The 25,336-nt window shown below is 46.9% G+C and overlaps 1 protein-coding gene and 1 pseudogene across 1 annotated transcript; both read right to left on the bottom strand.

Annotated features, from left to right (window-relative positions):
* Window positions 1-808: 808 nt before the first annotated feature.
* On the bottom strand, window positions 809-1,572 carry LOC119305687 (annotated as a pseudogene).
* Window positions 1,573-20,881: 19,309 nt separating this feature from the next.
* On the bottom strand, window positions 20,882-24,593 carry LOC119310271 (phosphoribosylaminoimidazole-succinocarboxamide synthase, chloroplastic-like). The gene is made up of 12 exons (XM_037586074.1): window positions 24,157-24,593; window positions 23,975-24,076; window positions 23,468-23,597; window positions 23,271-23,363; window positions 23,109-23,197; window positions 22,647-22,727; window positions 22,246-22,335; window positions 21,825-21,914; window positions 21,653-21,703; window positions 21,443-21,489; window positions 21,234-21,291; window positions 20,882-21,159 (listed from the first exon to the last, which is right to left on the bottom strand). The coding sequence occupies exons 1-12, from the start codon at window positions 24,454-24,456 to the stop codon at window positions 21,103-21,105; spliced, it is 1,188 nt and encodes a 395-aa protein (XP_037441971.1). The 5' UTR covers window positions 24,457-24,593; the 3' UTR covers window positions 20,882-21,102.
* Between the last annotated feature and the right edge of the window lie 743 nt (window positions 24,594-25,336).

The raw sequence follows: 25,336 nt of genomic DNA, 5'->3' as shown, positions 1-25,336 counted from the left end.
CGATACACTTCGGAACACTTCCGATGTCTGAATACTATCATCCTATATATCAATATTTACCTCTCGACCATTTAGAGACTCCTCGTCATGTCTGTGATCTCATCCGGGACTGTGAACAACATTCGGTCACCAAATCACATAACTCATATAATACAAAATCATCATCGAACGTTAAGCGTGCGAACCCTACGGAACAGAGTCTGGATGTCTAATAGATTAATCCATCGTGGGTGGCCCAATTGCGACCTTGGCCCCCTGTGCAATCAAGTTCGGGAATCTGCATCCCAGTGCCGCATCACGATTCGTATTTCGAACGGCATCCTCATGATTCGCATTTGGAATGGCATCCTTCAGTGGCTGGATATTCACTACATCATGCTGAGTACTTGGGCAACAATTGCGTCGGTGATAGATTGGTGGAACGGTAATCTGCAAGTTCGTCAAGCATCTACCAAGGCGCTTGATTCCTTGATGATGCTCATCTCTTGGGAGATTTGGGCGGAGCGCAATGCTAGGGTCTTACATAACGCCATCGCGGGTCAAATGTGGGACATGGCGGGTGCCAAGCATTTGAGTACTGCAAATGTTGCGAGAGCAGCTTTATTTTCCACCGCTTTGCACCTAAACTTCTTTCTCAATCAATGAAGTGGCTTTGCCTAGTTTCAAATAAAAACATCATGGATGAATATAACGGAAACTGGGAATGTGAAGCAGGCGGCTGAATGAAGTTCCAAACATTTGTTGCACAATGTGCAAAGTGCGCAACGCTTATTTATCCATGGCATCAAAGCTTACTTAGCTGGAAGCTCTACGCCGAGAGGAGCTGCTCACGGCGAGCCTTGTTGAGCGCCAGGAGCTTGTCCCTCGGAGGCAGGGTCTCCTTCACCACGTCGACGGCCAGGAACCGGTCGAACCAGGCCTTCATCAGAGGCAGCTCCTCGTGGGTGACAACGCTGGCGCCGGAGACCTCCTCGATGATCGGCAGCCAATACGTGTACCACCCAACCACGATGTCGAGGTAGCCGACGGTGTCGCCCCCGAAGAACTTCTTCCCCTCCAGGGCCTTCTCCAGCGTCTTGAGGCACTGCTGGGCCTCGCGCACCACCTCGCGTTGCGCCTCGCCGGTCTCCGTGAAGACCGGGTAGATGGCGGCGTTGAACTAGACAAACTAGGCCCAATGCTTCCTTTAATCAGAGCAACCACGGACCAGAACTCCAGGGGTGCTTTACTGGACAGACAGAGCATATGCGTGTACCTTGTCGTCGGCGAAGCTGGCCCAGAACCTCGCCTGAGCGCGCTCGTAGGGGTCGGCCGGCATGATGGGGTATCCGTCCTTCCACACCTCATCGATGTACTCGACGATGATGGTGGACTCGGCGATCGGCTTGCCGTCGTGGACCAGCACCGGCACCTTCTTGGCCACCGGGTTGTGGTGGAGCAGCACGTTGCTCTGTTGGCGAGGTCCTCGTCGACGTACTCGTACCCGACGCCCTTGAGCCAGAGCGCCCACTCCACCCGGATGGCCATCGGGCTCGCCCACATGCCGAACACCTTCACTCCCTTCTCGGCCATTGCTGGACCTCCGTGCTGCTAGCTGCTGCAAGAGAGCAGAGATGCTTTGATGTTTGATCCCCTTCTGCTCGTGAGCCATAAAAAAGAAGTCCAGATCTGGGTTGTCGGGTCGTGCTTGGCTGTCCAAGGAGTCAAAACTCCCTCTGAAAGTAATTTAATTTAAGGGTCCGAATAACTGCCACACGTGTGGCATCGACGGGAACCCGCCCGCACGCCTCGTGTGGCATGGACGGGAACCGACCCGCACGACCATGTCCGCGCGCACAAACGCACGGCCCGCACGTCCGTTGCGTGCCAACCCCGCCCGCATTTCCCCGTCCGGGCAAGCCGACCCGCTGCCCGCACGACCAAGCAGTTCCCGGCCTCCGATCCATCCCCTCTCTTGTCTGCCGCCATCGTCCCCCACCTCTCGAACCCCGACCTCCGTCGTCGGCCTTCTCTGGTTGACATGGCAAACAGAGCAGATCCGTAGGGCACTCTCACCTCAAAACCACACCCCAACCCTCCCCACCCCCAGCCCCAAACTCCAACCCAGCCCTCCAGAGACGATCATCTAAAAACCAGGTGAAAATCTCCCGATCTCGACCTTCTCATCCTTAAGGCTGAAAATCTCCCGATCTTGTGCTGGATCTATGCTATAGGGGTAGAACACTACATGGTTCAGTGTGTAGTCGCAATTGCCAGGCAGAGTACACCAGATCTGCCATGTACTACGTTTGAAATTGACTTAACTTCCTAGTTTAATTGACGCAAGTAGTTGGGTATGAAAAAGGGATGAGTAGGAATCACTAAAGAAGGACAGTAGGCGCAAATTTTGGAATGAAGAGGGATGGAAGAAATTAATTGCCACTTGTGTATAACGACAGTTGCCACCTTTCGTTGTCAGTAGCTGCCACCTATTTTGACCCGTCGCTTACCATCCATATCTTCTATGTGCAAGCAGCAGAAGAATAAAATTCTTGTGGATTGTTGATGCCTTCTTGTTCATGCAGTGATTGAGAACACATTGGAAAGAAGGGAGACACGGAAAAGAATGAATCACGAAGATGGCGCTGGTGCCTGGGGTTCTCAAAGGCCAGAAACAGCCCCTTGGGATGCAACAGAGTACAGTCAACTCATCTCTTCAGGGCCGTTGCTGCCACTACTAGAACAGTATGCAGGCGTAGGTATGATGCGTGATAACAAAAGAAGAGAACAGTTGCCATCTTCGCAACGATGAATATGACATTCTACTTATGTCGTGCACTGTCATTTTTTAGCAGGTTCTTATGACCAAAACACAATTAGGGGGCCCCGTGGCAAGTTCACTCACAAGGCGCTAACACTGACAAATGTACGGGCAGCCAACTTCAACTAGCTTGTATGGATAATCAAGGTAATGCAAAAACGAGAAAAGAGCGCATACTACTGTGGACATGAAAAATGAACATGCAAAAAAACTGGCAAAAGGACTCACGAGTTACCACGGGTGAAAATGCAGAGCCTTCATGCAGCACGTGGCATCAGGCAGCACCAATGTACCTGCCATCAATGTCATACACAGGTCAGTCCATAAAAAATATGAAGTTGCGGATGATCAATTAGCAGAAGGAGCATAGTTGACAACTACAAATTGCCATGACTGGGCATCTACAGTTGCCATGTATTAGAAACTGCATTTGACATCCCTGCACAACTGTTGTTGCCATCCATGGACACCTGCAGTTGCTAGGGAAGAACAACTGCAGTTGCCATGCCAGTGCAACTACATTTGCCATGCCATGGCAACTGCAGCTGCCACGAAGGAACATCTGCAGTTGCCATGCCGATGCAAATACATTTGCCATGCCAATAAAACTACAGTTGCCACATTAGGGGTAACTGCAGTTGCCGTGCTAGCACAAAATGCATTTGCCATGAATTTACCAACCACTACTATGCTTACATGTTATTACGGTGGTGGCAACCCGGCAAACGTCTCGTGGCAAGCTTCACAAATTGCAGGTGGAGCACGTCATTTTGGTGTCACGGACCACACAAGATGGTCACATGCAGCACAACAAGGTAAGGAAAAAACTAAACCACAAAACAGTACTACATTTGTTATTTGTAGTTATTTGTATGCAAAAACAATAGTTGCCATGTTTGTTGAACAGTAGCTGCCATCACTGGACAGCTATAGCTGCCGTGCATGTCCACGCGCAGACTCACGGCTTGCTGTTTGAAATGATGTCATGCCAAATCACTCGTAGATGGTGTGATCCGTTGCGATACACATGTTATTCAAACAAAAAAATTAATCTCATACCTGTTTTTCCTATTACAGGGCCTACAACTACAGTTAACAGTGGCGCGGGGACATCTACTGCGGGGAGCTCTGAGCGCGCGGAAGACACGTTCCACAAGCCAGCAGACAATCATGCCGCAGACAATTTCGAGTCACAATCGGGAATGGCAATCATTCCAGCAATACCGACAAGCACCCCTTTGAACACAATCACTGCCAACACTCAAGTGGATGGAACTGCCGCCGATACTGAAGTGAATGATGAAACTGACGACGAGGCAGAAGGGGATGAAGATGGTGGGCAATCAGAGATCGTGGTACCTCAGCCACCATACATTGGGCAGAGATTTGAATCGTTCGAAGAAGCAAAGGAATACTACCAGACATATGCATCATTCCAGCAATACCGACAAGCACCCCTTTGAACACAATCACTGCCAACACTCAAGTGGATGGAACTGCCGCCGATACTGAAGTGAATGATGAAACTGACGATGAGGCAGAAGGGGATGAAGATGGTGGGCAATCAGAGATCGTGGTACCTCAGCCACCGTACATTGGGCAGAGATTTGAATCATTCGAAGAAGCAAAGGAATACTACCAGACATATGCAAAGTTCCATGGATTTGTGGTCAACACCGAGTACCATAGGAAAATAAAGAAAACTAACGAGTACAGCAGAGGTGAGATGAGGTGCCACAAGGCACGGAGGAACAAGAAGGGGAAAGGTGTTGCGCCTGTCGTTCCGGAACGAAAAAGAGGGATCATTCTCAAGACGGGATGCCCTGTCCAGTGTAAGCTAAACGTAGATGGAACACAGTATGTGGTAACTAAATATTTTGATGAGCACAACCACAAACTCATAAAGAAGTTTGACCTAGTCAAATTTCTGACCGTCCACAGAGGATTCACCCCAGTCAAAAGGCAATTCGTAAAGCTGCTACATGATTGTAATGTCGGTCCATCAAGAATGGTCCAGATACTATCACTCATCCACAGCAAAAAGGGGAAGCTTAGTAGCATGCCGTACATATCGGCTGACATCACAAACCTACAGGCCAAGTACCGTAGAGAGAGCAGGCTGGCTGACATAGAGGCTACAATTGCCTACTTCGATGAAAAGCAAAGGAAGATCCAGATTTCTTCTACAGGATAAGGTTGGACGATGGGGACCGTGTCAGGAACATGTATTGGGTGGATGGTGCTGCAAGGAGAGCCTACAAACATTTCCGAGATTGCATTTCATTCGACGCGACGTACCTCACCAATATGTACAAGATGCCATGCGCTCCGTTCATAGGAATAAATAACCACAATCAGTCGTTGCAGTTCGGCTGCGGGCTCGTTCGGAACGAAGACATGGATGGGTACGTCTAGTTGTTCAAGACCTTCTTGGAGTGCATGGATGGACTTGCGCCGATGAACATAATAACAGACCAGGATTTCAGCATGCGTGCAGGCATAGAGGAGGTCTTTCCGTTGTCAGTGCACAGGCACTGCAGGTGGCACATTATAAAGAAGGCTGAGGAGACGCTAGGACCGTTCTTTGCTGACCATCCAGAGCTGCACAAGGCATTCGAGCTGTGCGTGGACCACAGCTTGACGGTCGAGGAGTTTGAAAGGAGCTGGATGGCCATGGTTGAAACACATCAAGTCCAAGACAACGAGACGCTTGCTAGCCTGTGGGAGAAGCGAATGTACTGGGTGCCCGCCTACTTCATGCAGTGCTTCTTCCCCTTTCTGCAGACTATGCAGCGCAGTTAGGGGTTCAATGCTGTTTTGAAGCGATATGTGAGTCCTGGCAACTCATTGCTACAGTTTGCCAAGCAGTACACAGCTCTGCAACAAAAAATTCTGGGATCTGAGCTACAGCAAGAAGCTACCACCGCGCTAAAGCATCCGAAATTGCTAATGTATTTACCAATGGAGAGGCAAATGAGCAAGATATACACAAACAAGATCTTTAACAAGTAAGTCAGTTGCGTTACGGTCTTATTTACGCAAAAGCACTAAGGCAGTAGGTGCCTAGTAGAGTGCAGTGCAGTTGCCATGATATGCAGTTGCCATGTTTAATGAAATAATGTTTTCCATGCTTACTCAGCTGCAGTTGCCATGTTCAATGAAAATTCTGTTTACAATGCTTACTCGGATACATTTTCCATGTTCAATGAAGTGCAGATGCCATGTTTAATGAACTGTACTTCCATTGGGGCATGTTGGTATGCAAATGCCAATGTCAACTGAAAAATGTTATATTGTCAACGCATATGCTAAAATGCAATTGCCATGTTTACTGAAATGCAACTGCCATGTTTGTTGAAAATGCAATTGCTATGTTTACTCAAATGTAGATGCCATGTTTTATGCAATGTGCATCCATTGGGGGAAATATTGGTGTGGAAATGACGATGGACAGTTGAAAATGTAATACAGTTGCCATGTCTAGTGTACTGCAGTTGCCATGTCTGCTGTACTGCAGTTGCCATGTTCAGTGTAATACAATTGCCATGTTCAGTGTACTGCAGTTGCCATGTTTGGTGTACTACAGTTGCCATGTTCAGTGTACTACAGTTGCCATGTTCAGTGTACTATGTTTGCCATGTTCAGTATACTATGTTTGCCATATTCAAACAAAAATCTATTTCTATTTCCATGACAGCGTAACGTGCTACAAAAAAAAGATCGCACGATAGATTAACATAAAACACACAAAACTTGCAGATTCCAGGAAGAAATAAAGCGTGCCAGCATGTTCACGGCTTTCCAGGTGGACAAACATACGTTCAAGGTGTGTTCTATTTTGGGCATGTCGGATTCAGAACCTGAAGACCCAAACAAAGGAAGGAACTACTTCGTGAAAGCCTCGATCGAGCAAGGCGAATACTACTGCCAATGCTGCAAGTTCAAACGGGACGGAATTGTGTGTTGTCACATACTAAAAGTAATGGACATGAACGCTGTGACACGGATGCCCCGCCATTTCATAAGGCGGCGATGGACTTGGGACACTGACGACGCGTTGGCGCCGCAGACAACACACGCGGTTCTGGCTGTGCATGACTAGAGACCTGAGTCAACCATGGAAGCCGTGAGGCACGTTGTGCTGACAAAGAACTATGCTGAGCTAATTGATGAAGCGTGCAAGAGTGATGAGACAGCGAGAGTCGCAGAAAAATACAGGAAGGCACTGAAAAGAGAGCTTGATGAGATCAAGAAGAGGAAAGCTGAGGAAGCCTTACACCGGTTCCCCCGCACATCAAGTGTGCCTTCATCGACGGGGCCATCATCTGAAAACTCGGAGATAGGATCTGGAACAGCAAGCACACAAACCCAGGTCAGGAACCCACCCCGTTCCATCACAAAGGGTCGCCCAAGAGAGAAAAGGTACAAGTCAGGATTGGAGATTCAAGCAAAACACAAGAAAACGAAGAAAGGGGCGGGCAATCCATGAGCAGAAATTGGGGCAATGTGACATGGTCCTTGTGGACATTTTGTTTTGTACCCTAGAGGATGAGATTTTTTTTAAATTGGGAGAATAACTCTTGAGGAGCATCAGAAGTGGAGGGAAAATTCATTGAGTGGAGAAATGCAGTTGCCATGTTATGGGTACTTAATCTGCCATGTTATGTGTATTAAATCTGCCATGTTATGTGTACTAAATATATGCCATGCTATTTTATACTAAATATATGCCATGCTACTTTGTACTAAATATGCCATGCTAGTTGTACTGGATCTGCCATTTTAGTTGTACTGGATCTGCCATGTTAGTTGTACTGTATCTGCCATGTTAATTATGCTTGATCTGCCATGTTGTTTGAACTGTATCTGCCATGTTAGCTCTGCTGAACATATGCCATGGTATTTGAAATGACTCTGCATGACATATATTTCCATGACAAATACCACGCGGTTTAGAGAAACATAGTGTGTTGTGGGCAATGTATGGGAAACAAGTTGGAAAAAGGCGTAACGTGCATAAACCGCAGCCAAGGTTGTGGATGCATGATCAACCCTACCCCATGCTAGCCGGTGCACTTAGCGATAAAAAAGAAGAAGCAAAACAGACAAAATGAAAACCGACGATGACTTTCGCTACCCATGTATGTTGAGCTACATTTGCCATCTATTTTAAAACATCATAGACGCAATCAAAACAGCAAACTGGTGTTGTAAGCGATGAAACCATTGTAATAATGATAAAACATAAAAACATATGTGCATTAACGCCTAAAATAGGTTCACGTCCACACATATATTACAGAAACTACTAAAATGTCGCTCACACACCACCACTACATAGTAGCCTGCGCGGAGTTGCATTCGTAACATAGCACACAAACATAGTTTTCGACGATAACAAAGAGATAAGTACCTTACATTCCTCAGCAACAGAATGTAAGGTATGCGTCCGGTGTGTAACACCACGTGATCACTTGTACTTCTTGTTGATTTTCTTGACAGCTTCCTCCACGAACTCGCGTGCTCCGGACCGCTTGTTGAAATCTTCATTCGTCAACCAGTTCCATGTGTGGATTTTCCGGAGCTCAACGACCGTTGCAGCTGTGATAGCGGGGACAACTCTGCCTTCCCACTTTGCAAAGTATTCCAGCGCATGAAAGCCACAGTCTGTACTGCACGAGAAAAAGACTCAGATGAACACGCAAAAAAGGACAGACGTATCAAAGATAGACTTCAATTCAGATGTGACAACAAAAATAGGGGTTGCATTGATGTAAACGGCACATGAAGGAGGGGGTTAAGAAATTACGTGTTCCCTTGCTTCACAGTCGCCACATACTCAATCGGGAAATGTCTGATCTGGACCTTTGAATGTTCGTAGTGACGGTTCCATGTCTCTTTGAGGTTGTTGATGAAGAATTCAGCATGCGTAGTAAGATCTGAATCAGCTTCCGAGCGGATTGAATCAAGCACCTCAAAACGTTGGTTCTTCAGGTCAAGACAGATCGCATAGTGGTGACCACACTTGTCTTGAGTGGCATGTGGTGCAAGATCCTGGAACATGGGGAACATGACCTGCATTTGAAAAGTGAATGAATGAGAAAGCAGACTACACAAAAAGAACAGCGGAGGAACAAAAAAAATAGAATCACGTAGAATGTTTGGTTATGGGTGAACAAAATGTGCCATGCATTTTACAATCAAATTGCCACGTAGTTCGCACGGGATGCAAAAAACAAAAGAAGTAAATGTGCACGGCAGCTGTTGCCACATGAAAACATCTGCCACATAATCACAAGTGCAGAAGATGGCAAAAACCACACCATGTGAAAAACAGTGCAGACAGGGGAGGAGTACTCACATATTTCTTCAGTGTTAGCTTGAATTCACCGTGTTGAGCGAAATTCTTCCTCAGGATTTTGTGGTGGAAGTCACCATCCCATATTTTGCATGTCACACTGTAATGCATGATGATCTTGTCGGCACACACATCGATGTGATTGTTGATGTAGTCGATCCCGCATGCAACTACATTTGTCGACATTTTACCATTTGGCCTCATGGACTCGGCGAGATCACCCAGGTCGACGTACGTCGCTCCGCATTGAATGACTTTGGTTCTGTCCAAACATGAGCTGTATGAAAACGACATAACATGAAAGAATCATGTCTGCTAAGTAAAAAAATATATGAAAGAACTAGAACGTAAGCGCATCATGTATAGAGAGTACGAAGAAGATGAATGTTAAGAAAGGAACAAAGCAAAATGAGAGATTATAGGGTGTGATCATTTACGCTTTCAACTCCTTCATGTGCTTGCTGCTGGCCCTCGCATTTCCAAACCGCTTGATGATGTCGTACAGCTGGGTCTGTTCCTTAGTGGCCCTGAATTCGGGCTCGTAGTCTTCCACAGGAGGTGGGTGAACTACCCTCTGCTGTCTCACAGAACCAGGGGTGGCACTTCTGATGGTATCCTCAGATGCCGTCTCTACAGGCAAGTTGGAACTTGATTGCCCTTGCCCTCGCAAGGTCCTCCTCTGCAATGCTGCCTCCTCGATCTTGCGGTAAGCTTCGTCAAGTGACAGTGAAATTTCCTCAGGGGTACCTGCAATGATTCAAAAAATAAAAAGTGTGTTAGGATAAGGAGAAAGTCAGAAAACAGATGGGTTGTGAGGAAATAGGGTGTATGATGTGAGATGTAGGTAGAAAAATAGTGGGGAAATTGACATGTGTGGTGCAACTACAGTGGCCACGTCATGGCAACTACAGTTGCCATGCAGTTGTGCTGAATTACCATCTAGATGGATTGTGGTTGCCATGTCACATCAAATGCAGTTGCCATGTTGTGTCAACTCCACTTGCCATGTGATTGCCGTATAGAAAAAATGCAGAATGGTAACAAAAAAATGCAGGTGACATGGTGTGGCAAATCTAGTTGCCATGTGGAATGCACTATATTTGCCATGTGCCAGCAAATACAGTTGCCATGATGAATCAACTTCAGTTGCCACGTGTTTACCCAAATGTCAAAATGCAGCATGGCAACAAAAAAATGTAGGACATGGTGCATCAAATCCACTTGCCATGTCATCACACGGCAGTTGCCATCACAAGTGAGAACACCCAAAAGAATATGATTGGGACAAAATTCAAACTACAAAGATGTATACAGGAAAAATCATAAGGACATGACAAGTGTACCTTGCACAATTGGCTCCGCGAACTTGACAGCCTTCCTGCCCTCGACCATTGGTTGCGCCATCATTGCGGGCATGCCTCCTGGGAAAGCAAAGGCAACTGGCAAAGGATCTTGCACCACCGGTTGATCTTGACTGATGCCAAGGCTGAAGCTCGGTGGGGTAAATGCCATTGGGTGCCTCTCATTCCTACTGGCCGGACCACGAACGATTTGCGGGGCAGAATCCAATGGTGATAGATCAAAAAACATATCTGAATTGGCCGCTACAGAATGTTCGGGCTTATTTGCAGGGCGGGGCGTGTTGTCAGCGGTATCAGCAGCAGCTTTCATGGCAATCTTCTTGTTTGGGCTGTAGGGGACACCGACATTGACTGGGAGCCTAGAAGTGCGCAGATTTATGTTGGGGATTTCCACTGCGGGTAAAGGCGCAGTCTTCTCCGGCTGTTCACCTGCGTCACTCGTGCCCGGCTTGACACCTGCATCAATTGTGCTCCGGTCTTGCGGTTTCTCCATCACATTGCTTTTGGCGGGTGGCGGGAACAGTGTGGACGCAGGAACATACCCAGACTCGTCTCTCCTACTCCTAGATACAGTCGGTGCGTTGGGTATGACTGTTGGTTGCTTGCGGGGGCTGCGACGCCTAGGTGGAAGACCAGCACGCGCCACGGTCACCTTAGCAGTATCTGCACCGACAGGGGCTAGAGCTGTTGTGCCAGGACTCTCACCTATAGATGGCATATCCTTATGAACTGCCGCCTCAGCGGCTTCTGTCGTGGACACAGGTCTGCCACCACGCACGCACTTGGAATCAGTGTCAGAAGAGCGGGAATCTTCCTTTCCTAGGTTCGTCTCACAGCAGCATCCTTCATTGCCAGAAGAGTTGGCAATATTTCGGCTGTCCTGGCAGATACCGACTCGTCACTCCCCGATGTACGGATGCTTGTTGTTCTAGCCTGGACATCCACAGCCGGCGGAGATGGTTGGCCACTTGCATTAGAGTTGGTGGGAGCAGTCATCGGTGCAGCAGCAGTGTTGTCGTCGGGTGCCTCATGTACATTTGAGTTGCCCCCGTTGACAACTTTGAATGTAGGCGTTCGAACGGGTCCTTACTGCTATGCTTGGCCACGCGCGTAGTAGTCTTCTTCACCCTGCAAAAAGAAAAAAATCACATGAGAAAGGTATGAAAAAATGAACAAAAATATGTTTGCAATGGTAGAAATCTTAAAAGAATGAAAAAAACAAGTGGAAAAGCTGGTAGTTGCCATGTAATGGGAACATGAGTTGCCATGTGTCATAGTTAGCAGTTGCCATCCAGCAGCAGTTGCCATGTTAGCAAACTTGAAGAATGATACAAATGTATGTTCTGTCAGGAATGCAATTTGAAACCTGTGTGTGGGATGAGCTCACAAAGCCAAAGGTAAAAGATGGCAGCTGCCATTAGGTAGAGTGGTAGTTGCCAGTTGACCTAGATGCCAGTTGCCATGTAAAGACCAATAGGAGTTGCCGTAAACAAAAAAATGAAGGAAGAAATTAGTTGGAAAAATAGCGGTTGCCGCGTGGGGGACGATGACAGAAGAACATGTGACAAGCTGAAACAGTAGCATTGGAAATTCAAGAAAAAATACCACTATGTACATGAAAGCACATGGATAAACATACTTCTTGACTGGCTTCCTTAGGTCTGGCAACACGACAGGATCCCCGTTGTTGGTCGTCGTCGTACGAGGAGAAGACCTAGTGGAAGGGGTGTCACCGGCAATGGGGGCACCTTTGTTCAAGCGAGCAAAAACACGGGTTGGCGTTGGCGCCTATTTCTTCGTAACTGCTCGCCCACCAGCAGTCGGCTCACTGCACATAATAGATGGAGGGAAAAAGAAGGTGGCAACTGTCAGACAACAAACCCATTGCCGCGCTTGACAAAAAAACAAGTGCAAAGAAATGAATGAGATTGTTCCAAGAAAATAGACACAGCAGAAAACTAAAATTGAAAGTCGAACCTCCTCCTGGCAGCTACGGGATCGGTCCTAGACCTCTTGCCATGATAACCCAGCCCAACATCATCTGGAGCCCTCCCCCTCCTTGATGGCAACACCCCCTCGCCTCTCGCGGCCGTATGTTCTATCACTTTCTCCGATGGGGGGGCATCTGTTGCATCCTTGCCCTTGTTGCCGCCTGTGCGAACTTTAGCATGTTCATCGTCATCCGTGTCCTGATGCACATTATCCATGTCACCGTCGTCATCCTTGCTGAGTCCAGCGTCTCCATCTACATCATCTTGTGTGTCACCGGGCTCTTGGGAACTGTTGTAGTCATACCGGCCACGGCAACCGGTTGGTCGATGTGTACGTTCTGGGACAAATGAAGTGAACTGCCTCGCAATCGCGTCGCTGTCAGAGGCACTGAGGGACATCCACCCCTCAACCAACTTCCCGAGCAAGCCGGTCATTCCGGATGCAAACTGCCCAATTAGATGCTCAACCGGTGCCCTCTCCTGTGCACGAAAACAAGAGGCATCAACAACAACCCGTATTGCAGTCGCTTGCGTGACATCAACAAGTAATCCACGGCAAACAATGGATGTCGATATTTTGATTACCTCAGAAGGGCAAGACGGAGCTGAGTGCACGTCCATCCACTTTCCAAATTTTTGAGGCCCCCCAAACACGCTGTAGTCTATAGCATGCTTGGCCATCAGCTATGAAAAACAAAAAGAAATTGTAAGCATGCCTTATAAACCACGGACAGTTGCCTCATGTCAAATTTGTAAGCATGCCATGTGAAGAGATAAACAAAAACTAACCTGTAGTTTTCCATATGTGGTATCAGTTGCCCTGTCTGCGGCAAGCACAGCCTTGACAGCGTTGATGGTCCACGCAGAAACAACAAACTAGTGCGTAGGCGGCGGGCCTCCTACCCCAGAGAAATCCACGGTGGACAGATCAAGACAGTCGACATACATGAGCTAATTTAAAACAATTTTACAAAGAAAGAAATGTCAGTTGCCATCATGGGTACTTTGTAGTTGGGAAAAAGAGCAGGATAATGTATGATCCAATGATAGTATGTATGTGCTAGTTGCCACCATAGTGTGCTGGCAGTTGCCATCATACTGTGATAGCAGTTGCCATGCTAATATGATGGCAGTTACCCCATTGTCAGTATGACAGTTGCCATATTGTCATTATGGCAGTTGCCACATTGTCATTATGGCAGTTGCCATCTTGTTATGATCGGGTTGCCATGCATGAATAAAATGGTGTTATAAATAAGAGTTCACACAGAGATCTGGTAAAATAAATACCATTAAATGCAGTCGACAACCCTTCTGGTACATCTTGTTTTTGAAAGCATCATGGAGAAAGTCAGCAATAAACTTACACCAGTTCATGTTCTTCACATTTTTCAGATTCGCCTGCACCACACAAAATTTCAGGGCAAAAAGTTTGCCGCATCAGAAATCAAACGGAAAAAAAACAACGAAAACACTGGCAGTCATTAGCTTAACACGTGCCATCGGAGCCAGAAGATTGAAGGAAAATAAAGTAGTAAGGATGGATCATTCACCAGGATGGGGAAACATTTGTTGCTTGGGCGAAGGGAAGTGGTCGGCACGAAAACAGCTGAGATGAGGTACATGAGTAGCTTCATCTTGAAAACATCTCCGTGCGTCCTCATGGCCTGCAGCGAATCTGCCAGTACAGACATGTTCGGCATGGACTCCAATCCAGGAAACAAACGGGTGAACAGCGCTTCCTCGATCTCATTATTGACCTCGTACGGGACTTTGATATGTCCACGAGGCACACCCAAAGTGCAGAACACGGATTCCTTGTTCAACGGAAGTCTTCCGCGTCCCGGAATCACGAATTCCCTGGAGGCAGGCTCGTAGATCTCACCAAGCCAGTCGCATACAGGGTTGACAAGGTTCGTGCACCGGACATCCATCAGAGCCTGCATACCCATCTCAGCAGCAGCCCCCTTTTGATCGTCGGTGAATTTTTCAATCAACACAGTCAGACGTTCCTGGGAGGCTCTGTTGCGAATACGTTTCTTCTTCTGCAAAAAACAGACACAAAAGTGATCAGCTGTTGCCATGTTTTGCAATGTCATGAAAATTTAGTTCATGACAGACAACTACAAAAGATATAGGTGCCAACCAGTAACAAAAATCGGGAGGAGATGGGGCGGGTGTGTGGACAGTTACCTCGTCGCCCTCTTTTCTCCGTCCAGTTGCCCGGTTATGCTGTGGTGGATCCATGAAATCATCGTCATCATTTTGATGATCGCCACGAGCCATTCTACTGATGTAGGAACAGACCAAATTGTTAAGGGGGGAAATGTAAATGCAAGAGGTAAGCATTTGCCACCTAACAGAAAATATCAACTAGTGAATGCAAAAATATAGCATGAACACGCAGCGCCCCCCCCCCCCTATGATTATCGAGAACATAAACGTGGCAAGTAAGCACGTTGGTAAATGCACTTGAAAACAAAATGTTGAAGTTGCCATGTTAGCCCAATATAGTACAAAAAAGCAATGAAACCACATCTGAATCGATAACCTGAAAACAGGCACAGTGTGTTCAGATATCACAAAAGTCATTGTGGCAAAACGAAAGAATTGCGTCCGTAGTACAATGAAAATGCCACATTGTACTGACTGTAACATGGCAACAGACATGATGTGGCAACAGACATGATATGGCATCTGGCACAATTGGTACGCAAATGTGGTTGCCATATTATGCAGCCAATTTGCCACACTGTCATATCTGCATTGTGGCAACAGACATTGTGTTCAAATTCTATTTGCCACATGATTATACAATCCAAGTGGCAAACACGCACACTCGATGTGCACATTAGTTGTCGTCCAGTGCAGCTGGATGCTGAAACTGCATTGACTACCGATTGTGGCAACTATCAAAGTGTGGAAACTATAACAAATAATTCAGAAAAAATTAGATCTCACAATGAAAAAGCATGTTTGTGGTTACTATCATATAAATTCAGCAAAATTCAGTTTGCCACATGGAAGAGCGTGTGTGTGGCAACTATCATAGTCATTCAATAAAATTAGTTGCCCTATGTGAAAGCTTGAATGTGGCAACTATGACAGACATTTTCAGTAATTTGTTGCCGCAAAGGAAAACACGTTTGTGGCAACTATCACATTTGTTCAGGGAGTTTAGTTGCCACACAATTGTTCATGTTCAGTCATTCTGCCAAGTTCGCCTCGTTCTACAGTTTCAAAACCAAACTAACTAGATCTAGGTTTCAATGGCAACTACTTCGACTTCAAAATCACCCTCAAAATTCTCGCACGAACTGACTGCAAACACAAATTCGAACCAACGCGCATCAAAACAAACCGGGGGACACCTCCCAAATCCATGCGCAAGACTAGTGCGTGCCTCCGAACAGGCATAACCGCACCGACGATGCCGCCGCGGCGGCGGCGACGAAACTGCCCAGTGCCACCAAAAAATGGCTAGCAGACAACTTCGACGCCGGCGGGAACGCCGACGCACCGCCGAATCGCCAGAATCTCTAGGAATCGATCTAGGAATCGAACAGGGAGGGAAAGGGGGAAAATGCAGGAAGGGGTTGTGAGAGATGAAGCGAGCATTACCTTCAACCCGCACGGGTTCCGGCGAAGCCGCTCCGCTCCGGCGAGCACCACCGACGGCCGCGAACACCGTCGATTGTTCCGCCTCCGCCGTCGCCTTCTCCTCTCGCCTTCTCCTCCAGTGGTTTCAAGTGCGAGTGGGTTGTGCCAGTAAATGCGTCGCGGGTGAGTAAATGGAACTGTGAGGGAGAGGGTGGAAGGGTGTGCAACGTGTTTGACATCAACCGCGGTCGGAGCATGGCGTGCGGGCGCATGGCAGTTCCACTGCACGCCTCTGAGTGGCAACTGCTGACCACGGGATGGCAACCACCGTGCGGGTGAACTAACTCGCACACCGCACATGAGACTTGTCCTACGTGGCGCCAAAAACCGGCCTGTTTGCTACAAGATTCGTGCGTACCGAAGCCAACGGAGATGCTTGCGTGTGGTCGGGGTGGTGAACGCCCACACGTGTGGGCGTTAACATTTCCGTAATTTAATTTCAATTAAATAGTCAGCGAGATGTGGACTGAAATGGTGGATCAGTGTTATCTCAAGTTGTCACAGGTTAGTCATATGTCACATCCCTAGTTCTGGTATGACCTAGAGTAGCTAGTCATTTGTGCATCATGTTTAAATTCCATTTAATTTTGAAATGGGGATTTGTGAAACCCTCAGAATCATTTTTGGAAATGACCCAAATAAAAAATTGCTCCAAAAAGGTCCAAGAAAATGCTCATGTTGCTCTCTGAAAATATTGGACAAAGATAAAAATCAAACCAATATTTTTAAGAGCCCATAAGTATTTATTCTGGGCAATTGGAATTAATGCATAAATATTTGCATTGGATATATATTTGTTATATATAATATATATGTCCAAAAATTATGCCATTTGTTGAGGAGCTCTGGAATAATACCACTAGTTCCTACAAAAATATGGCATAAGCAAATAAAATGATTTAGTCTTTTTATTAAATCAAAACAAATGTCAGAAAATAGAAAAAGAAATAGGAAAAGGGAGCTTACCTGGCACTTACCTCCCTGTGCAGCCCAGAGGCCCAGGTGTGCGGCCCAGCTGGCCAGTCCACCTCCTGCTCTGTCTTCTTCCTCGCGCCTACTGGCACCATGCGTGTCGCGCGCGCGCTCGCCCGTGGCCACGTCTCCCGCCACCTCCTGCTTCCCCTCCTCGTCGCTCTGGATGCCCCGCGCGGCGCCACGCACCGCCCCGTACCCCTCTCACTCTCCTGTGCCCACTCCTCTCCTCTCCCTCGCTCTCTCACGCGACGACCGAGCGCCACCGTCGCCGTCGCTCGCTGCTGCCACGGCCAGAGCCACCTCCTCGCCCTCCGCCCGAGTCCAGAAGCTCCGCCTTGTCGCCTGCATCGTCCTCGACGAGCCAAGCGACCAGGGACGTGCTCCATCGCCGCCACCGTCGTCTTCTTCACCGCCGGCCGCCGTGGATCTCCACCGCCCGCATGCCACCGACTCCAGCCCTTCCCCGAGCTCGCTGACGACGCCATCGAGACCGCTGTGAGCCCTGCCGTCGAATCCCTCTACTCCCCTGCTCTTCTGCGCCCTCCAGCCCCTCTGCCGCTCGAGCCGAGCTCCGGCTGCCGCCGCGAGCTCTGCTCCAGTGAGCTCCGGCCACCCTGCGACCTCCCATCGCCTCCGCTGGATGCGGACGAGCCCGGGCTACGCCCCGGTGCTCTTAGCCGCCGCCCCCGTGCACCGCAGCGCTGCGCCCGCCCTCGGCCGAACTCCGGCCGCCACCCCGAGCTCCGCTCCGGCAAGCTCCGGCCGTCCCCGCCTCTTCCACTTGCTCCAGATGACGCGGACGAGCGCTGGCTCCTCGCCAGTGGTCTCCGCCGTCCAAACGGTCGCCGGAGGGCGAAATCCGAGGCCCTCCGCCGCGTCTGGCCTCGCCGGCGTCGAGTCGCCGACGGGTTTGACCCCGCTGACCAGGGGTTTGACCCTTTGACCTCGCCGGACTGGCAAGTGGGCCAGGCCCTTGCTAATCTTAGTTAGATGTTAATTAAACTTAATTAGCTGATGATACTGACATGTGGGCCCGAGACCACTAACTAAACTAGATTAGTTAGGTTAGACACTACATATGGGTCCCATTGGTCAGGTTTTGACCTGGACCGACCCGTTGACTCGCTGACGTCACGCTGACGTCAGGCTGACGCAGTTATTCATTTTTCGGATTTAAAATTAATCAGGAAATTTCAGAAAATGATTCAAACTTCAAAAATTCATAGAAATTCAACCGTAGCTCAGATTGAAATAATTTATATATGAAAAATTATCAGAAAAATGCAATCTATCCATTTGTACCAGTTTCATGCATGACAAACCAACTTATACCTACTGTATAAGTGAAACACTAAAATGGCTTATATAAAGAGCTTATTTTGGAGTTGCATTTGAACCTTTGGTTCAAATGGACTTCAACCTAATGAATGCTAGTTGCATTAGCTCAAACAACATCACATCTTCATGCCATGTTCATGCATCATATTGTTGCATATGCTTGTGTATTGATTGTTGGCACCGTTCCTTCTCGATAGGTCTTGCTCCGGAGACCGTTCCAGAGTACCTGTCTGTGAAGCAGTGCCTTCCTTGTTGATCTACCAGGCAAGCAAACCCCCTTGTTCATTCCGATACAATCCTACTCTCTCGCTCCTGCTCTCAGTTATTGCATTAGGACAACAACGTTTCAACTGCTACTTTGTGCTGCGTAGTTGAACCCATTCATCTGCATGACCTGTCATTGCCACAGTAAATAGTTGAAACCCACTAGCATGTGTAGGATTTGATTGAGCCATGTTGTGTTCCTACCATGCCATGCCTGCTATTGCTTAGAGTTGTGTCAGGTCTGATTCATTGGGAATGAATTGGAGTGTTACGATATGTTCTGATGCTGAGAGTTAAGTGTGTGAACACGATTTGGTAAAGGTAGCGGTGAGAGGCCATGTAGGAGTACATGGTGGGTTGTCTCACTGGAACCGTCCTTAAGCACTGAGTTCTATGTATGTTGTCCAATGACTCGATACTACCACACATTGGGCTTCGGACGCTCCAAGCCCTCTCGACTTATTAACCAACTTGATCTTTGTCCAGGAGTCGCAACTAGTTTCTGGTGTTTGTAGGTAGTGTTAGTAGTCTACCAAGTGGCACCCGGCCAGGTGGGCTTGGGACAGACTAGACACAAGTGGCACGGTGTACCAAGCGTAGATCCATCCGGCGAGGTGGGCTTGGGAACCCTGTTCACATCGTTTGGGGCCGTGAGCGACACCCCGGCCGGATCTCCTTGCGGATGGAACCCGAATAGGCGATAAACCTGGACTAGAGTCTTGTGTGGTTAGTCAGGTCGTGGCCGACACCCTCGCCAGGCTTCCGCTTGAAGGTTGCCGAGATACATAACGTGTGCATGGCGGTAAGTGGCGAGAGCGTGTGTGAAGAAGTACACCCCTGCAGGGTTAACATGATCTATTCGAATAGCCGGGTCCGCGGTTATGGACTTCTTGGATGCTTACATGGTACATAGACAACTTGAAGTGGATACTCTAAAATGCTCAAGACAAGTGTGAGTGCTATGGATGGCCTTCTCGTAAGGAGACGGGGATGAATCCATAGTAGCGTATTGTGTGGTGATTAGTGGACTCGTGTGCGCCATATCACCTCAAAGAAGTTCTGGTGGTCGTAGAACATGATAGCCACAGAGTCAAAACTGGCTTGCTGCAACTAAACCCCACATTACCCTCTTGATACAAATGCATGTATGATAGGATCTGATGTAAGTCTTGCTGAGTACCTTTGTACTCATGTTGCTTTATTTATGTTTTTGCAGCGGAGACTTCGGTCTTACTAGTGTTCTCGTGGACTTCGACAAGTAGCTTGTACCTCAGCTACGATCTTGATCGGACGTTGTAGATAGTCAGGCTCTTCAACCTTTTTCATTTGTAGATGTCTGTACTCAGACATGTAATGCTTCCGCTTGTTGCTTGATCGCTCTGAATGTTGGGTCATGTGACCCCTGTTTGTAATAAATGCTATGATGGCTCTTTGAGCCTTATCTATATGAGTTGTTGAGTTATGCTGTGATGCCATGTTGTACAGCACATACTTGCATGTTATGCGTACGTGTAATGTGTATTGCTATGTGTGGGATCTGACTATCTAGTTGTTTATCCTTAGTAGCCTCTCTTACCGGGAAATGTCTTCTAGTGCTTCCACTGAGCCCTGGTAGCTTGCTACTGCTCCGGAACACTTAGGCTGGCCGGCATGTGTCCTTCTTCGTTCCTGTGTCTGTCCCTTCGGGGAAATGTCACGCAGTGTCTACCGGAGTCCTGTTAGCCTGCTATAGCCCGGTTTACCGGAGTCCTGCTAGCCCAGTTGCTACAGCCCGGATTCACTCGCTGATGACCGACACGTTCGTTGCTGGGTCATGTATGCCTGTCCCTGTAAGTTAGTGCCACTTTGGGTTCACGACTAGCCATGTCAGCCCGGGTTCTTTGTCATATGGATGCTAGCGACACTATCATATACGTGTGCCAAAAGGCGCAAACGGTCCCGGGCATGGTAAGGCGACACCCGTGGGAATACCGTGCGTGAGGCCGCAAAGTGATATGAGGTGTTACATGCTAGATTGGTGTGGCATAGAATCGGGGTCCTGACATCATAGATCTACGATACGTCGTGTTCACAGATAGTTTGGGAAATGTGTGGAGCAAAACGATTTTGCACAAGACAGATGCTCACTCACCCAAACAGAAACAATGACCACTTTCAATTATTTATCTCTACTCTATCCCACATTACATAACCGGGCATACGCATTCCTGCTCCGCCGGAAATAAATCCAATCTTCAATGGGGAGAATATTACTCATCAGCTCATAGCTCATGTGCACATAGCAACTACAGGGATCTTAGTAGCATTAGTGCACCTCTTATTGTCACGGGCAAGTGCTTTTATCAGTGTTAACAATTATAAATTCCGTAAGGCTTGTGCCACGTTCCTTGATATCCTCTCATGGATCGGTTCCTGCAGTCAACAAAACAAGGCTCAAGTACTTGGTTACTACTGAGCAAGAAGCATAAAAGCAGCCCCCTACATACCTGTGTTTCTGGGATCTCAAACTTCGTATTTGTAATTGTTTCAAACAGGAATATGTACCTGCAGTGGATATTCATGGAAACAGTTTAGCGAACTACTACAAGATATCATGCTTTCTTCAGTTTCATATACATAGAGATGAACAACAATCTGGTGGTTGCAAAATTGCCTTTAGGTGGAAAACAAGGGGAAGCTATAGAAACTAACATACCGCCAAGCAAGTTCAGAAACTAATTCTTCTGGAGCTTCTGGAAGAACCTGTGTTTCAGAATAAGTAATAAGCATAAACAAACTACGGAATGGATGCAACAGAAAATTTTGACTGTCAGTTCCATGATTAATTTAGTATTGATAACTGGCTCAGTATGAAAGACATGCTTAAGCATTGTTAACAGCCAGACTGGGAAGAAAAGTAAGATACCTTATCTTCATATGGATTGCAATTATTCTTAAACCACAGCCTTAAGAACTCCTGATGAAAATTAAATCAACTTTTCAGCATTTCCATTATACATAGTATTACTGATGCGGAAAGTCGCAGGAGGGTAAAGTGCACCCTTTAGCGTTTGTGTGTGCGAATAATTCTAGGTTACCTTGTCAACATTTTCAGGTTCAAGGCCAGATTTGAATCTCTCTTCGTATGAATTAGCAATCCAATATCTGCTGGAGTCAGGTGTATGTACCTGCTTATCGGAAAGGAGGATATCATCATGATTTTGTAGAAGTAAAAACTCAAGTTCCCAGGAAATATCTCAACAAAATGAATACAGCCACTGTAAAGTCTCCAGGATCTTTTCCATGTGTATAGTAAGTTACTTAGTGCAACGATCTCAAGTCTAGCCATACAGGTTGAATATATCACACATTAAATACCAAAGCTTAAGTGTCTACACTGAAAGAGCTGTAACATGTATATGCTTAAGGGAGAAACCTCATGGCATTTTGCTCCATGCATAGGAAGGATAGCAAAAAGTAACTGAACACATAGAAGAAGCGTAAGTCAGAAAACACAACCTCATCAATCAAAACAACTGTCCCATCAGCTGTTTTTCCAAACTCATACTTTGTGTCAACTAGAATTACTCCATTCTCTAATGCCACTTTCTGCAAGAAGACAACAATCAGCTATCGCTATGGGTGGGCAGTGGATAAAAATAGCATGCACATGGTCTCAACTCACTGGACTATATTGTCTCAAAACAATTAGGCCTCCATGTAGATATATTTACAAAATCATAACTATGGGCATATATTAAATTAAGAGGACAAGCAACAAGGATCAAAACTGAATGCATTGGCAACGAAAGATAAGTATTCCAAGCTCAATATGTCAAACATGGTCACTGAAGTCAGCTGGGGAGGGCCCTAAACATGGACCTGGGAGCTTCTAGAAAGGAGATGACATAAAAGGTTACCTGTCCATACTCAAATAAGCTTAAGGCTTTGCTTTTTGCCTCATCAAAATCATCCTTGGACATCAGCCCTGACTTGACTATCTGAAGAATACCATCATAAATAAGGGGCCCTTTCAACGAAAAATAATGTAACAACAGAAGGTGGTCTAAGCAGGAACACTTCAATAAAGAATAAAAGGTGTAATGCACTACACAACGCTAAAGTAGATATATTTACTATTAAAAAGTGAACGATAAACTTCAATAACTAGCAGCAACCTTCTTACAGAATGATGAGTCTTTAAGCTTTTAATTATTTCTATGCCAATCTTAGAACATATAATCCAATATCATGTAGTAATACTTTCCCTCTATAAACTGTATTAGTTTGGAGGAGATCTGATCCTTACAACATGTATTTCTCTATGTTCTAGACTATGGGAAGAGACAGAATTTCAGGAAGGGAAAAAAAAAAGGAGAAACCTCATCAGGAGTGATAGGGACATCATGATCAGCAGCTTTAGTTGTTGGCGTAAGGATATTTGCTGGCAGCTTTTGATTCTTTACCATGCCTGTAACAAGGAATCCACTCATAAGAGAGAAGGAGGAGACACATCCATATTGTATCAATATTGGTTAGCATACCATCAGGAATGGCATTTCCACAGTAATTCCTCACGCCCTTGTTATAAACTGTCCATAGTGATGTATCAGTGCTTCCAGTAACGAATCCCCTCACTGAAAACAAACTAATTGATTAGCACTTCCATCAAGATTATGCATGTAAGATTGCAAACTAGTAGGAGAAATAAGCAAGATATGCAGCATGAGTTAGGCCTCACCAACAAATTCAACTGGAAAAACTGAGCACCTTTTGGCAATTGTCACATTCCTGTCAGGACTAGAGACCACTGCATTTGGAGTGATGTGACTGGTCCTATTGAACCACCAAAGGCTTGTCTCGTTAAGAACCTGAAATCAACATTTGTGTTAAAGCACAACAGAGTAACTTATAGCGGTGGCGACTTTGTCCTGATTCTAATATATTCGGGTTCTGCACTTCAGTACATAGGGACAGATAAGATGATGCATCATGCAGCTTAACAACGTTGTGCGCATCAACTGTAGACATGACTATGAACAAATGCTTCATGCTTGTTATATTACTTCAAAAATGGAACGTCATAACTTTAAGAGGGATTAATCTGAAAATTGAATTATGAGTAGAAAACCTGCATCATACGGGGTGACCTTGCTATGGCAACTTTACTAAAGCAAGCTTGAAGCATACCTGAAGAATCCTGTGCTTATCAACATTAACATATGATGGTAACGGCTGAGGAGCATACCTGCCCTTTGAATGGGATGGAGGCAAGGACACGGTCGAACGCGCTCTGACGGTCGGTGGTCACCAGCACCAGGTGCTCCCCGCTCTCGTAAACATCCCTCACCTTCCCATCAAAACACCAACGGTTAATCTATCGGGACCTTCGAGAGCCTCCCGTAACAGGTAGGTCGACGCTTTGCTCACCTTGCCCTTGGCGGCGAGGCGGAGCCCGGGGACGACGAGGTCAAGGTGGGTCTCGCCGAGGCAGTTCGTCATGGCACCGCGCGCGGCGAGGATGACGGAGTCGCGGTGGCCCGGGTCGGCGGCGAGTAGGGAAGGGGCCGCGCCGCCTCCGCCGGCCGCGGTGAGCCGTGTGGCGCGGGGACGAGAGGGGGTCGACATGGAGAGGCGGGGGGAGCAAGTGGAGGACGGTGAGAGCGCGGGGAGGAGAACTTTGGGCGGGCTTGCGAGGCGGAGGGCGGCCGGCGGCGCGGAGGGAGACATGGGACAGGACCTCGCGGCCGGCAGATGCGGGTTTTGCGGCGGGTGTGTTGCTGCTGCTGCTGCTGCTGGCCGTGGCGGCTGTGCGGCGCGGGGTTTGGGCGAGCGGACAGCGGCGGAGTGCGATGGGTCTGAGAAAGGAGGGTGATGCTGAACAGGACCTGGTTCTTTCCGAGATTGCCCGGTTGATTGGATTGGGCCGGTAGTACTGATTTGCAGTTTTTGCATGTAATATCCCCAAAAATATCTAAACTCTGATATGTTAATAATTAAATTATATTAATTGTTTTGCTTTCACCTTTGTTAGAGTTTGAGTAGAGTTTCAACTTTTGAGATATTACGTGAGTATTTGAATAGAGAGGGGATAAAATGACTTCCACAGAGTGCTTCATTTGGATATTGGATACTGAGATTTTATTTGGATTTTAGAATATTCAAACAAACAATTTCCAATTCAACCATGAGAGGAGATAGAGTGACTTCTTCAGAATACAGTAGCTGGAAATGATGTGAATATTATTTGGACTTCAACAAATATTTTGGGCATTATTTGAACCCTGAAATTATTTTTAGGGAATTATTATACGGCCCAAAATAGACTTTCTAAAATAAAATGAATTTGTAAAAAATGGATGAAAATTATTTTTCCTTAGCGCAATATAATTATTTCGATTTTATAAAAAAGTACAAGAATTTTTGTGAGTTGAAATGATATTTTAAATGCCATGTTCAATTTCGTTTAATTGTTTACGAATGAAAAGATAAAACATGAACTACGAGCGGGTCAATTCTATTTGGCGCGATGCATGCCATCCTCTATGCGGACCGATGTCATTTGTAAAAGCTTCGCACGTTGGACATACAATGTTCATCGCGTGAACGT

The sequence above is a fragment of the Triticum dicoccoides genome, chromosome 5B, assembly GCF_002162155.2.
Source record: "Triticum dicoccoides isolate Atlit2015 ecotype Zavitan chromosome 5B, WEW_v2.0, whole genome shotgun sequence".
NCBI classification, from domain to species: Eukaryota; Viridiplantae; Streptophyta; class Magnoliopsida; order Poales; family Poaceae; genus Triticum; species Triticum dicoccoides.
The sequence above is the reverse complement of the archived record's forward strand: the minus strand, read 5'-3'. Positions and strand labels throughout refer to the sequence as shown.